The 15,023-nt window shown below is 37.9% G+C and overlaps 1 protein-coding gene across 25 annotated transcripts in view; it reads left to right on the top strand.

Moving 5' to 3' along the window:
- The window catches only part of IFTAP (intraflagellar transport associated protein), a 59,512-nt gene extending 50,822 nt beyond the window's left edge, over positions 1-8,690 (top strand). For all 25 annotated transcript variants that reach the window (XM_074012567.1, XM_005578166.5, XM_074012564.1 and 22 more), the window contains one exon: positions 8,436-8,690. In XM_074012567.1, the coding sequence (XP_073868668.1) occupies positions 8,436-8,600 (165 nt within the window). In that variant the 3' untranslated portion in view covers positions 8,601-8,690. The remainder of the gene's footprint in view (positions 1-8,435) is intronic.
- The last annotated feature ends 6,333 nt before the right edge of the window (positions 8,691-15,023 follow it).

The following is a 15,023-nucleotide window of genomic DNA, read 5'->3' as shown; positions in this document are numbered from 1 at the left end:
GGTTCCTTCTTTCTGGATGTCCATTATATTTTAGGACATCATCCTCACCTGCGTATTCCGGGTCAGGTCATCATCATACCTGGAGGGCAGAATAGAGGAGCATGGGGACAGCATGTTTCCCCAAGGCTTAGGACTCAAGGTCCTTAATTTCTTCTGCTCACATTCCATTGGTGACCACTTAGTCACATGTTCCTACTAGCCACAGGGGAGGCTGAGAAATGTCACCTAGCTATGAAAATGGAATCTATGGCATATCTTTCACAAATGTGCAACTTGAAAGTCATCTTTTGCTATCATTTTGCAGCTCTTCTACATATGCTTAATAAACTTGCATCAATAGAGGCTGTTGCTAGCGCTGGTAGTGACCTTTCTCACCCTCCTTACTGGAACACAAAGCAGGATCAGGCCCAAGAAGTTGTTAAGGGCTCTTTATTATTGCTTTCTAATAAAATCCTTAGGGTCTTTTTGGATTATTTAATCAGGAGGTACTAGTCTTGTTACTAGAAGATATTCTGTTATAGAATTAGCGATTCAGTCAGAAATAATCCACACATTTCACTTTTAAATTACCACTTTCTAATAAGTACTTTTGTTCACTGACATCATGAAAGTATATCCAGGATGCATGCAGGCTTATAATAAACTCCCAAATTGATTACTGGCTAAACTGTTAGGGACAGTCACTTTTCAATATGCTTTTTGAATTATAGATTGCTCTCTCTGAGTTGTAAAAAGCTAAAATTATAAGGCTATTTCTAGAAGGAATAAGTTTTTTTTTTAAGATTTGTTCATGCTGTTGACTTCACTTGTGGCCATACAAGTTATTGGACCAGCCAGTAGACATGGCACCTAGTACTTTTATAGAAATACAATTTTATTTCAGTACAATTAGAGAATATATATAATCTAGTACCATTATAGAAATTGTTACAAAGTGATTTTAGTTAATGGGTTAAAAAAACTGAATGATTAAGCATTACTTCTATTTTCTTTAATTTGCCTATGTGGTACTATGAATGAAAACAGAATCTATCAAATAGCAGTATAATTCAAGTTGAGACCCCATATATGATGGTGTGTTTAAGAGGAATATAAATTTCTTACCAGAAATGTGGACATTTAAAAATGTTGGAATCAAAATGATACAAGCCACAAATGAATAACTTTTGCTGTTTTTTGAATATCTGAAGTAATATCTTGGTTGGGAATTTTTATTTCTAATTCCTATTTTTTAGAGTAACTTTGCACAACCATCTAGAATCACAGTATAGGTTGAACATTCCAAATGGGAAAATCCGAAATGCTCCAAAATTTGAAACTTTTTGAGTGCTGACCTGATGCTCAAAGGCAATGCTCATTGGAGCATTTTGGATTTCAGAGTTTGGGATTAGGGATGCTCAACTGGTATATGTTCTGCAAATATTCTAAAATCTGAAACCCAAAATACTTCATCCCAAGCATTTTGGATAAGAGATACTCAACCTGTACTGTACCAACTCTGCTTTGGTTTGATAACATTCATCTTATTTTAAAGCACCCAGAGCTAGTAAAAGAATATAATCATTAGTTTATAGCAAATGGGTCCTGAAGGGCTTACTGAAAGGCCATTTTGGGATTAGAGATGATAGTTTCTTTCTGTGATTTCAATCTGAAAAGCTGAAAATATATTCTGGATGTCCTTCCTAACTTTCTCTTAATCGCCTATTAAGAATCCATCAACTTTCTGATATGAATGGGACCAACTCAATGTTTTACCTAATTTAGTTTTTTTATTTTTAAATTAACATATAATAATTGTATATATTTATGGGGTATAGTGTGATATTTTAGTATATATATATGTGTATGATCAAATCAGAGTAATTAGCATATCCATCACTTCAAACATTTAACATTTTTTTGGTTCAGATTTTTTCCCTAATTTTACCACATGCATAATTATGTATAGAATTATGTGTATAGAATTATCTTGCCTTAGTTACTCCATTTTGATGAACTTTGGAAGTTTGAAGCTACTCTACAGAACAAATAGAGTTGTTATTAGGAGGATAAAAAATTGTGATACCCACCCCCTCCCCCTGAAAACTGTAGAAGAGGTCATAGAAGAAACTTGTGTGGTATTTTAATAGGAGCTCTCCTGTTTGTCCAATTCATAATGGTACTCTAAAAATTTTCTCCTATAAAGACAGTTTATTTACCATATTACTTTGTATGGTAGCCTACAGCTAAATGCTGCCATTATTGATTTAAGCATTAGTTTCATTTTCTTTAATTTGCCTATGTGGTACTATGAATGAAAACAATCTCTCCATCAACAATGCCTCTATTAGAATAAGTCACATGAGCAATTTTAAGGGGACTGAAAGTTTTCCAATACTCCACAAATTTTATTCCCTGAGAGGCTACAAAAAGGTTTCAATTAGATTTGAAATTAGACACCTGAAATCCACATATTTCTTTCAGCTCCTTAGGCAAAAATAACAAGTTAATAACTTAATTCATAGTTGTTTTTTGTTTGGCAGCAGGGGACTTGGTGTTCCATTGCACAAAGTCTTCACTGAAGTAAATCATAATTTCAGTTTGTAATCTAAAAACCTTGGCTTTGAACCCTAACACGAACTGAATTGGAAAGAAGAGAATTTCCAAAGTATGCCACAACAGCCAATAACTGAAATATATACATAGAAATGCAACCTTTCTGTATTTGAAAAGCTGTCCCATCCTGGCTAACACGGTGAAACCCCGTCTCTACTAAAAAAAATACAAAAAAATCAGTCAGGCGTGGTGGTGGGCGCCTGTAGTCCCAGCTACTCGGGAGGCTGAGGCAGGAGAATGGCGTGAACCCGGGAGGCGGAGCTTGCAGTGAGCCGAAATCGCGCCACTGCACTGCAGCCTGGGCGACAGAGCGAGACTCCATCTCAAGAAAACAAACAAACAAACAAACAAAGCTGTCATTTAGAAGATCACAGTGATATCTTGTGAATTGCAGTGTGCACCTACCTAGGCTCACTTTGAATCACTTATGTGTCTCCGGTCTTGGAAAACTAAATTCACTCATGCATGTCATCATAAGCTTACGTAATTAACATGCAAAGTCAGAACTAGTGCCAAGCTCAGTGCCATGCATATAGTAGACATACAGTAAACATTTATTAAATGAACAAATAAATAAACAAACCTCACCACTAAATGGGAGTGATTTTCTGGTATACAGTAATAACATGGTTGGGGTCATTCTCTCTTTTCTATTTGTTCATTCACATCAACCTGTAAACAGGTTTAAGTCTTTCCTATCCTTAACAAAATTAAACAAAACAAGGAAAACAAACTTCCCTTCATCTTGGACCCCTCTTTGGCTACTGTCTGTTCTTTTTTCTCTCTTTTAATCCAGAATTGAAAAGCTATTAGACTCTTCAGTATACTGTAAAATATCCTTGGCTCCAGTCACCTGCCTGGATGTTTTCAGAATGAAGGCACCAATTGCTTTATGATTGCCAAATCCAGGGGACACTTTCCAGTCTTCCTTTTAATGGATCTCTCTACCATGTTTGACACTATTGACCTTCCTCTGGCACTCTTGCTTCGTTGGTTCTCACTTCACTTTTCTTCTGTGATTCTTTACGTATTTCTCAAATTGTGTTTTCCCTGACTCCTTTGGGTTTTCTCTCCATACATCACTTATGAGTTGGTGTGCCTTAGGGTTCGGTGCTTAACATACAGTTCCTCACAGCCTACATACTTGAATCCATCTTCATCTTCAAATTGACATCTCTAGCTTCAGACCTTTTTTTTTTTTATTTTTTTTTCAGTTTCAAGTTTGTATATTCAATTCATCTAGATTCCTTCAGGTACATTCAAATTAAACTGTGCTTTACCTGCTTCCCTTTCTGCATTCTTCCTTTTCTTACATTTCCATATTCAGTCACTTATTGAGTGCTGCCAATTTCACTTTCTATGGATTTTTCAAGTCTCTGCTACCAGTCCCCTGTTCTCATGATGTCTTATTGAACTGCTCTAGCAGGTTCTTGAGTACTCTTCTGGCTCCAGGCTTATCCCGCTCAAATCTACCTTCTGTTTAACCTTCATAGTGATCTGTCTCTCATAATTTCCAACAGGGCAGGGCAATTTTTTTTTTTTTTTTTTTACTCCAGCACCTGTCTCATTGTAGGTGCTTAATAAAAATTAAATGGATGAAGGAATTTATTTGAAATGCATAGATGACCAAGTGTCTTCCCTGCCTTCAAAAAATTCTTCAGTGACTTTTCATCATCTCTAGGATGATTTGGCACCATATTTGTCTCTTGCCACTCTCCAACTTACACTTTGTGCTCTGACAATGTTGACCTACTTTCAGACTCACAAATGCGAAATTCTGCATCTTATTTCCATGGACTGCTCACGGAAACTCCCCCTGTCAGCAAAGCTCTTCTCTGTCAACTTGTAAACTAATGTTTACCCTTTAAGAGTCGGCTTAGATATCACCTCTTCCAAGAAGCCTTCTCTGATTCCTTCCCAATCCCCTCCAACTTAGTCTGGGTCAGGTATTCCTTCTGTGTTCCTATCACCCTGTTCTTACCACATTTTACTCTAATGATTTGTTTGTGATTTCACATAGGTCTTCATCTTTGTATCCCCAGCACCTAACACAGTGACTAGAATTTAATAGGAAGGTAGAGTTTGTAGAAAGAATGTAAAATATCTGAATGATTGCAGGAGGCTATTCCTCTGACATTTCGACTCAGGGATGTACTGGCCACATTACAGTATATCCCCAAAATGGTTTAGAGTGTCCTGAATGTCATGTTTTGGCATTGCAAATGTGACATTATTACTATTCTTTATTTCTTGCTTTAATATCTCAGTATCTAACTGATTGCCTAGAAAAATCTAACAATAGCTGCTGTTAATAACCCTTCATTTCTTAGTGAAGAAATTTATATTTTAAGTATATTTTTATACATTGAAGGGTATTATAAATGAATAATCTTTGTGTTGACATTATCTTTACTGACTTGCTGAAAACTTTATTTCATGTTATTGTTATGGTTAGTACCAAGTGACTGATGAAGAAAATCATCATCCATAACAGAGAAGAATGTAAATGTATTAAAACTTAAAGGCAAATAAGATATTTCCATTAATCCCAGCACTTTGGGAGGCCGAGGCGGGCGGATCACGAGGTCAGGAGATCGAGACCATCCTGGCTAACACAGTGAAACCCCATCTCTGCTAAAAAAAAAAAAATACAAAAAACTAGCCGGGCGAGATGGCGGGCGCCTGTAGTCCCAGCTACTCGGGAGGCTGAGGCAGGAGAATGGCGTGAACCCGGGAGGCGGAGCTTGCAGTGAGCTGAGATCTGGCCACTGCACTCCAGTCTGGGTGACAGAGCGAGACTCCGTCTCAAAAAAAAAAAAAAAAATACATTTCTACATGTCTAGTCCCCTAAGTTTGGATATTACAGCCACAGGGTAGTTTGAGACCTCAGGGAAGGGAGAATCTTAAGAAGGCAATGGGTTGGGCCGTATCTAGAACTAACTCGGCCATGGGAACCCTGATCAAAGTTTAGAAGTAAGTCTGAAATACAGGACTTACTTTAGCTGGGTTGCTAGGATGAGGTAGATAATAAGTGAAGTGATGTGTGGGGAGGCTAGTAAGATTTTCTGGAGAGTGGCAAAACTCAATCAAGAGTAAGAGGCCAGGTTCGGTGCTCATGCCTGTAATCCCAGCACTGCGGGAGGCTGCAGTGGGTGGATTACTTGAGGCCAGGAGTTTGAAACCAGCCTGGCCAACATGGTGAAACCCTGTCTCTACTAAAAATACAAAAATTAGCCAGGCCTGGTGATATGTGCCAGTTGTCCCAGTAACTCAGGAGGCTGAGGCGGGAGAATTGCTTGAACCTGGGGGCCGGAGGTTGCAGTGAGCTGAGATCGTACCACTGCACTACTGCCTGGGTGACAGAGGGAGTCTCTGTCTCAAAAAAAAAAAAAAAGAAAAAGAAAAAGAAAAATAGAAGAGTAAATGAAGCTTCTGCACTTTCCTCTCTGTGCTTCTGTTTCCCTTTTTTGCATTCCTGTACTGGAGAGCACAGCACGTGATACTGAAATCATTCCTACACTTCTGTCTTCTCCTTGAAGTTATGAAACCTTGTAGACATAGATTTTGCTATAATCACTTTATGTTCTCAGAATCTGCTATATAATAAATGTTTATTGAGTGAAGAGGTAAGGGGAGGGAGGTGGGAATTGAGGTTATTTGTGTTCTGTAGAGGGAGTTGGGGGCATGGTATGGTGTCACTGAGATTTTAACATGGCAAAGGGATTTGTCTAATTTGAAATTGTATTCCTAACCCCTAAGTGAGAAGTGGGTGAAGACAAAGTGACTGCATCTAGTGGGGATGGCTAGTAAGGTGTAGGCAAGTTTTAGAGGTTTCAAGGTAGAATTTAAAGACCTAGTATAGGGGACATATGCAGGTATAGGCAGCTTGAAGCTTAATAGACATGTGATGAAAGGCCTTTACCCAGGCATGAAAAGGCAGCAAAATTCCCATCAGACTGAATATATTGGTGGAAACAGGTTCTCCTCCTTATGCTTTGCCAGGATCAGCTAGAATCAGCTCCAGAAGGGGTTGTGGCCAACCAAGCCTGCAGGCCTCAGTACTTACTGCTGAGTAGAGCTGGAGACAGCAAGAACACTTAACATTCAGGAAATGAACATCTTGTGTCATTGTGTGTGTGTGTGTGTGTTTCTGCATTTGAGCCATCTAAGCAAGACTGTCCCACTGTCACTTTGGCTGTGTTGATGATAAATTCGATCTCAGAAAGTGATCAAAATCAGCCTTGCAGGCTGATTTGCTTTTTGTATACAGCTGGGTTTTAAAAGCTAGTCCTGGTATTACACGTAGCCTTGAGTACAGTTTTCTAATGGTAGGCTGTGAGAATTGATCATCTTATTTAGAAAAGGTCTTCTCTCCAAAGAGCTATGACTTGGCTTAGTGAAAACTTCAAGGTTGATTCTTGTTGATGTTTCTGTTGAGCAGGTGAGGCTTTATTTGAAGCAGATTACCCTGGATTCAAATATTGCTTCTCTCCCTTACTAACTCTGTATTTTGGGCAAGTTACTTAACCTTTCAGAGCTTTATAAAGTAGGGGTAACAGTGACTACCGGTAGGGTTGTTTGAATATCACTGCTGATGCGATGTGGTTCCTAGTATCAGGGCTGGCACATGGTGGAAACTCACCATGGAAACTCAGTGGCAGTTTTGTCAGAAAAGCACTAAGGTCCTTTCTAATAAAGAGGAAATAAGCACATCTCCAGAAGTTGTTCTCCTGTTGATTTTACTAAGAAAGGATGATAAATGGCTGAGCGTTTGCTATTAGCACTGCACACCTAACTTCAAAACATAACTTGCGGAACAGGTAGGAGATAACTACTCATTATTTTTTCTTTCACCTTTAGTAACAGCAGATAGTTTCTGAGCTACATGCTACATTTTTACCAACATTGCATAAGCCACTCAATGAGATCATCTTCCATGCAAGAATATTTAAAGCTGATTATAGCTTTGGGACATTTTTTCATTCTTGCATAAACCATAGTTTTCAATTATTTCAGCATCACTATACATATTGTAGAGCTACATAGAAGCACTGGATGATTTCATTGTATCACACACCATTTGTTTTTGGAGAGGCTTTTTAGGGTGTGATACAAGAGATTTAAGGCATACTCTTCGTTTGTTGGAAAATATGCTTTTTTATCTGCCTTCCTTTAGGAAGTCTTTAAAACTCACAAATTATGAATAGATTCAAAATTATTACATTTCTTTGTAACACTTTACTTATAGATAAACTGATATTTTTAAATTCTTGGCAGGAAAAAAGAGATCCTGGACTTTTAAATTTAAACTATGTTTCAAGTTTTACTGTTATTAGCCAAGATTTATAGGTATTATCTGAAGAAGTATATTCAATGTAGTGTACTTTTATCTTTAAAAAATTATGTTTTATTAATATAGATCTTTTTTGGCAAATGGTGAAAATCTATTTAAGGTTGATAAAAAATCTTAGTGTATATTTTTCTCACATTTTAATATAACTGTTGGTTTTTCTGTATGCTTCTCTAGTCCTAACACTACAAGTGGTAAAATGTATAATGAGTGTATGCAAGGGAGACTTTCTGATTCTTGCCTTGGGCAGCATTAGTTAATGATATTCATTCAGATACAGCATGGTATAAATGGGGCATATTAAGAGGCTTAAATTAGGTCAAACTGAATAATTGAATTTATTCCTTTACTTAAAAACAGCTTAATCAGCTGAGAGTGCTGAAGTCTGAAAAAAGGTGTAATTAAATATTACTAGGGAGTTAATTTTCTCAATTTTATCTTCATTTACAATGATTGTGTATGTTTTTTCCTCCTTTGTTACCTTTTATAGATACTTGGAGATGAAGTTCAACCCTTCTCACTTGATGAAGAATTTGACTATGACAATGTGACACTAACCTCCAAGTTTAGTCCTGCAGAGATAGAGACCATCAAAGAGTTATGCAAGCAGAAGAGAAAGGACACCAGCCCAGACTTAGAGGAACCCTGTGACTGATTCACAGAGGCATTTTTTTTGTGCGTGTGTGCTTATTTTAATTTTGTTCTTATTCAAGCAACATTAGAATAAAAGATAAACCTACTATAATTTCCTTTGTGGAAATTTACATATGTGCACTCATTTATCAGAGTTACCTATTATTAGGGATATAGAGCAATAAGGCCAAGGAGATTGCAGCCCTTACAAAATTCTCTCTTGCCATGTTGTTGCTGCATCTTGTGCCTGGTTGGAGGAGATGGGAGTGGGAAATGGGAACAGGAAGCAGCATCTATGGAGGGATCCATTTTGATGAAAGCATTGCACTAGGTGATGTGAGGTGCTGTACCAAAGGTCAGAAACATGATCCTACTTCCTTGAGAGTCAAGGACAATTGCACATGAAAACACATTGTAGCACATTAGAGAAAAATTGCTAATATGAAGTAGGTCTGGGTCCTAGCTAGGTCCAGAGATAGTGCTATCAGTGTGAGTGTTGTTGAGAGATTTGGCTTCTGGAATTGATTGGGAAAGGGTTTACTGAAAAAAGGCATTGAGAATTGATGATATGTCATACATTAAATTATTACATTTCTTTATTACCATTAAACCATGTGTGTAACAGTTACAAAGTACAAGGATATTGGGGGAACCTGCTGCCAATATTTCAACATAGGTTCTTTCTATTTTCCCTAAGTGTCAACTGGCTGAGAAACAAAGAGAAAGAGTACAGAGAGAGGAATTTTACAGCTGGGCCTCTGGGGGTGACATCACATGTCGGTAAGACCATGATGCCCCCCTGAGCTGCAAAACCAGCAAGTTTTATTAAGGATTTCAAAAGGGGAGGGGGTGTACGAACAGGGAGTAGGTCATGAAGATCACATGCTTCAAAGGGCAAAAGGAGAACAAAGATCACATGCTTCTGAGGCCAATAAAGATCACAAGGCAAAGGGCAAAGCAAGATCGCAAGGCAAAGGGCAAAGTCAAAAACTCCTGATAAGGGTCTATGTTCAGCTTTGCATGTATTGTCTTGATAAACATCTTAAACAACAGAAAACAGGGTTCGAGAGCAGAGAACCAGTCTGACCTCAAATTTACCAGGGCGGGATTTTTTCTCCACCCTAATAAGCGTGAGGGTACTGCAGGAGACCAGGGCATATTTCAGTCCTTATCTTAACCGCATAAGACAGACACTCCCAGAGCTGCCGTTTATAGACCTCCCCCCAGGAATGCATTCCTTTCCCAAGATCTTAATTATTAATATTCCTTGCTAGGAAAATAATTCAGCTATATCTTCCCTACTTGCATGTTTGTTTATAGGCTCTCTGCAAGCAGAAAAATATGGCTCTATTCTGCCCGACCCCGTAGGCAGTCAGACCTTATGGTTGTCTTCCCTTGTTCCCTAAAATCGCTGTTATTCTGTTTTTTTTTTCAAGGTGCACTGATTTCATATTGTTCAAACACACATGTTTTACAATCAATTTGTACAATAGTGGTCCTGAGGTGATGTACATCCTCAGCTTACGAAGATAACAGGATTAAGAGATGTAAGACAGGCATAAGAAATTATGAGAGTATTATTTGGGAACTGATAAATGTCCATGAAATCTTCACAATTTATGTTCAGAGATTGAAGTAAAGACAGCATAAGAAATTATAAGAGTATTATTAGGGAAATGATAAATGTCCATGAAATCTTCACAATTGTTATTCTGCAACGGCTCCAGCTGGTCCCTCTGTTCGGGGTCCCTGACTTCCCACAACACAAGGAATGAGCTCTATCTCCAGAAGCTTAAAATACAACTTGAGAAGGCAAAACAACTAGAGAATATAAAAATGCATTATGAAATGCTAATTATGTAACATACCCATAAATGCATTAAGGGAAGGAGAAAAGAGAGATGAAGGCCCAGAGGAAGGGGGAGTAATATGTTTCAAGTAATTTTTATTATTATAGGAATTAGTAACAAATTGAATGTACTTAAACTTAACTGATTTTCTTTTCTTCTTTAAGTGCACTTTGTTTTTCAGAGCAGTTTTATATTCACAGAAAAATTGAGGAGGACAGCACTGTTTTCATACACCCACTGCATCTCCCTGACGTAGACTCCCTTGCTATCAGTATCCCCCACCAGAGTAATTTTTTTTGTTTTGTTTTTCACTATTAGTTTTCTTTTTCTTTTTTTTTGTGGTAAGAACATTTAACATGAGCTCTGCTCTCTTAAATGTTTAAGTGTACAATATAATCTTGTTACCTATATGCACAGTATTGTACAGCAGATCTCTGGAATGTATTCATGTATAATTGAAACTATACCCACTGAACAGCAACTCTCCATTTCCCCCTTCCCCTAAACCATGGCAACCTCCGTCCTCCTTTCTGCTTCTATGAGTTTGACTTCTATAGATAACTCATGTAGGTGGACATGGAGCATTTGTCCTTCTGTGATTGGCTTATTTCACTTAGCATAATGCCCTTCAGGTTTGCCCATGTTGTCGCATATAGCAGGATTTCCTTTTTTTAGGCTGAGTAGTATTCCATTTTATGTATATACTACATTTTCTTTATCCATCCATCAATGAACATTTAGGTTGTTTCCATATCTTGGCTATTGTGGATAATGCTGCAGGCCTGTGGTTGTATGCATGTACTTGTGCTTATGTGTGTGTGTGTGTGTCAATGTGTGTAAGTATTCATAAAAATTCCATTTATGTTATTTACAAAAGAACGCTCTTGATTTCATGTTGCCCTAGGGTCAAGTGACTTCCACATTTATTTTTACTTATTCAACAAGCTTTCATAAAGCTCCATTTGTGTGTTCAAGCTTTAGGCAGTGGGGAGGATACAGGCAAGTTAGACATGGTCCAATTAAGTAGGGAAGAGAGATGTATACACAAATATAATAGAGCTATGTTGTTCAATGTAATAGCCACTAGCTGCATTTTAGTACACTAGAGTACTTGCAATATTATGACTGAGAAACTGATTTTCAGCTATTTAATTTTGATTTTAATTCAAAATAAATGATATTTGATTCAGTTATTAGAAAACTTTCAAGTACATTTAGAACAATTTAGGTATGTGAATCTACTTTTTCAATTATAAATTTTATGAAATGTAAATGCAGATCAGTTATTTTGGAAAACAGCTTAGTGTATTAGGGTCCTCTAGAGGGACAGAACTAATAAGATGTATATATATAAAAATATAGAAGCTTATTAGGAGATTTGACTCATACAATCACAAGGTGAAGTCCCACAATAGGCCATCTGCAAGCTGAGGAGCGAGGAAGCCAGTCAGAGTCCCGATATCTCAAAAGTAGGGAAGCTGGCAGTACACCCTTCAGTCTGTGGCCGAAGGCCTTAGAGCCCCTGGCAAATCACTAGTGTAAGTCCGGGAGTCCAAAAGCAGAAGAACTTGGAGTCCATTGTTTGAGGGCAGGAAGCACCCAGCACAGGAGAAAGATGAAGGCCAGATGACTCAGCAAGTCTGCTCTTCCATCTCCTGCCTGCTTTATTCTAGCCACGCTGGCAGCTGATTAGATGGTGCCCATCTAGATTGAGGGTGGGTCTGTCTCTCCCAGTTCACTGACTCAAATGTTAATCTCCTTTGGCAACACCCTCACGGACACACCCAGGAACGATACTTTGCATCCTTCAATCAAGTTGACACTCAGTATTAACTATCACAGCTTAGTGTCTGAATTTCAAATATGCTGCAAGTACAAAATATGTGTTGGATTTCAAAGAATTAGTAGTGAAAAAACTGTGAATTTCTTGTTATTTTTTTGTATTAGTATATGTTGAAATGGTACTATTTTTGATTAAATAGTTAAATAAAATATATTATTAAAATTCACCAATTTCTTTTCTCCTTTATCATGAGACCACTAGGAAATCTGAAATTACACATGTGGCATGCATATTTGTATTTGACAACACCGTAGTCGAGGGTAATCTTTGTTGTGAGACTGGTGTATACCAAGAGCTACTGGGACAAAGCATGTTGGAGTTTTAAAATTATGTTTTGGAGAACTAGGGACTCCTTACAGAGAAGCTGATGTTTAAGCTTGGTTGTAAAGAATTAGTAGGATTTTTTGAGGCAGTAGAGGGGGAAAAGCATTCCAGTCCAAGGGAATAGTGCACAGAGGTGTAATGGAGTGTGACAAACTATTGCTTGGTTAAAGTAAAACCATAGTTTTCTACTTTATGGGATAAACAGGATAACTGCAGGAGAGGAAGTTAGAAATGTAGATTGGAGCCAGATTCTGCAAGCCTTGTGTACTGTAGACTTTATTCTCTAGTTGATATGGAGCTATTTAATGTTTTCATGAGAGGAATAACACAATCAAAAATGTATTTCAGAAAGATAACTTCAGCGTGAATGTGAGAGGTAAAATGAATATAGGTCAATAGGGAGACAAGTTCAAAGGATAGTTTGTGTAGGTAAAAGCGGGGGGCATAGATTTGATGAGATCTGGGAGCAGAAGTAGCGAGGATTTTTGACTAGTGCAATGTGGAAATGAGAGGAATTGTGAGGTTAAGACAAGATCTTAGTGTGCAATCTATGTACTCTTTGACTTGAGATAACCTTGTTATATAATTGTTAACAGGATTGGATACTCTTTTGGTTCTCTATATATAGCATTTTGGTAGTTTCAATAAAAAAGACTTTGTTTTTTTTTAAGAGACAAAAGTTCTGTCACTCAGGCTGTTGTTCAGTGGCACAATCATAGCAGCCTCGAACTCCTGACCTCAAGCAATCTTCCCACCTCAGCCTGCTGAATAGCTAGGACGACAGGTGTGAGCTGCCATGTCTGGTGATTTTTTAAAACTGTTTTTTTTTTTTTTTTCCATAGAGACAGGGTCTCCCTATATTTCCCAGGCTGGTCTCTAACTCCTGGCCTCAAGTGATCGTCCTGTTTTGGCCTCCCAAAGTGCTGGGATTACAAGTGTGAACCACTGCACCTGGCCAAGACTTCAACATTTTTTACAACATCTCCATTTTATGGACTTAAATAGTTTTATAATCGAAGAAACAAAACCACCTTTTTAAGTGTTTACAAAGAACTACATTTCAGTGAAGTAGTTAATTACTTAACTAGGCAGAGAAGACGGCAGGTGGAACATTTCTATCTGTAGGGTTGGTATACTATGTCTTGGCTTCATTCCTCTTGACAATTTTTGATCCCTGAATTATTTGAGGGGAAATTGTGTATTATGGCAAAAGTGACAGTGGAAAATGAGCCCCTTAAAGCATTCGAATGAAATTGTTTTGTCTCCATTGTACCATTACCCTTGCCCTAACTAGCAAATACTTCTTCATGACTGCCTTTCAGTCTTAGCAATCTCTTAAATTGATGGAAATGGTATGTTTTACACTGGTTGGCAAACCCTAACCAAGTAATCCTGCACTTGTAAGGATGGAAAATGCTCACATGGATTAGGTTGTGGCAACGAAAATAAGATTAATAAAGAGTAGAAGATAAGGAGAAGCATCTGGGTGTATACACCAAAATGGGAGGGAAGAACACAAAAATTTTAAAAGTACCTTTAAATAATGTGACCAGTGCAACACGAACTAAACAGAAGTGGAAAATATCACTTCAAGCCTATAGCACCAGTCCTGGCTTTTTCAGCATGGTGACACACTGAGGGATCTTTCTACTTTCAGGATCCATCTTGTGTGGCATAGCACAAGAAGAAGAAGAAAAATTCTGCTCCAATATTGAATTTCCTCAATTTCCTTTGTCAATGATTATCTTTTATTTTCCTCCAAACACATACAACTATATTCTCATTTTGTTTATTTGTTTATTTAGACACAAATCTCCCTCTATCACACAGACTAGAGTGCAGTGGCATGATTATAACTCACTGCAGCCTCGAACTTCTGGCCTCAAGCGATCCTCCCACTTCAGGCTCCTGAGTAGGTGGTACCACAGGTGCATGCCACCATATCGAGCTAATTTTTAATTTTTTTGTAGAGACGGGGTCTCATTATGTTGCCCAGACTGGTCTTGAACTCCTGGGCTCAAGTGATCCTCCCACCTTGGCCCCCCAGAGCACTGGGATTACAGGTGTGAGGTACTGCTCCTGGACAGTATCCTCTTTCTTTAAAAGTTCTTTTAAAAAAGAACTTTTCCCTATGTGTTAAGTTACTGTGGTTGAATAAACATACGAAAAAGTTAAGGAAAAACACATTTTCATTTCATTTGCTTGCTTCTTGGAAGTTGATGGTAAGTGAACACGGTAACATGAAATAATGTGACAGAGACAACCTTACTGAGAATTTTCTAGAAAAATATTGCTCCATATGTAAAAAAGCAATCCATGCTCCTCACCATGACTTACCCAGCTTTATGTAATATGGCCCTTACGTGACTCTCCAATCTCATCTAGCACCATCTTCCTCAGTTTTTACTGTGTTCTGGCCAGTTTGTAT

The sequence above is a fragment of the Macaca fascicularis genome, chromosome 14, assembly GCF_037993035.2.
Source record: "Macaca fascicularis isolate 582-1 chromosome 14, T2T-MFA8v1.1".
In the NCBI taxonomy this organism is placed as follows: domain Eukaryota; kingdom Metazoa; phylum Chordata; class Mammalia; order Primates; family Cercopithecidae; genus Macaca; species Macaca fascicularis.
This window is presented reverse-complemented; position numbering and strand designations above follow the sequence as displayed.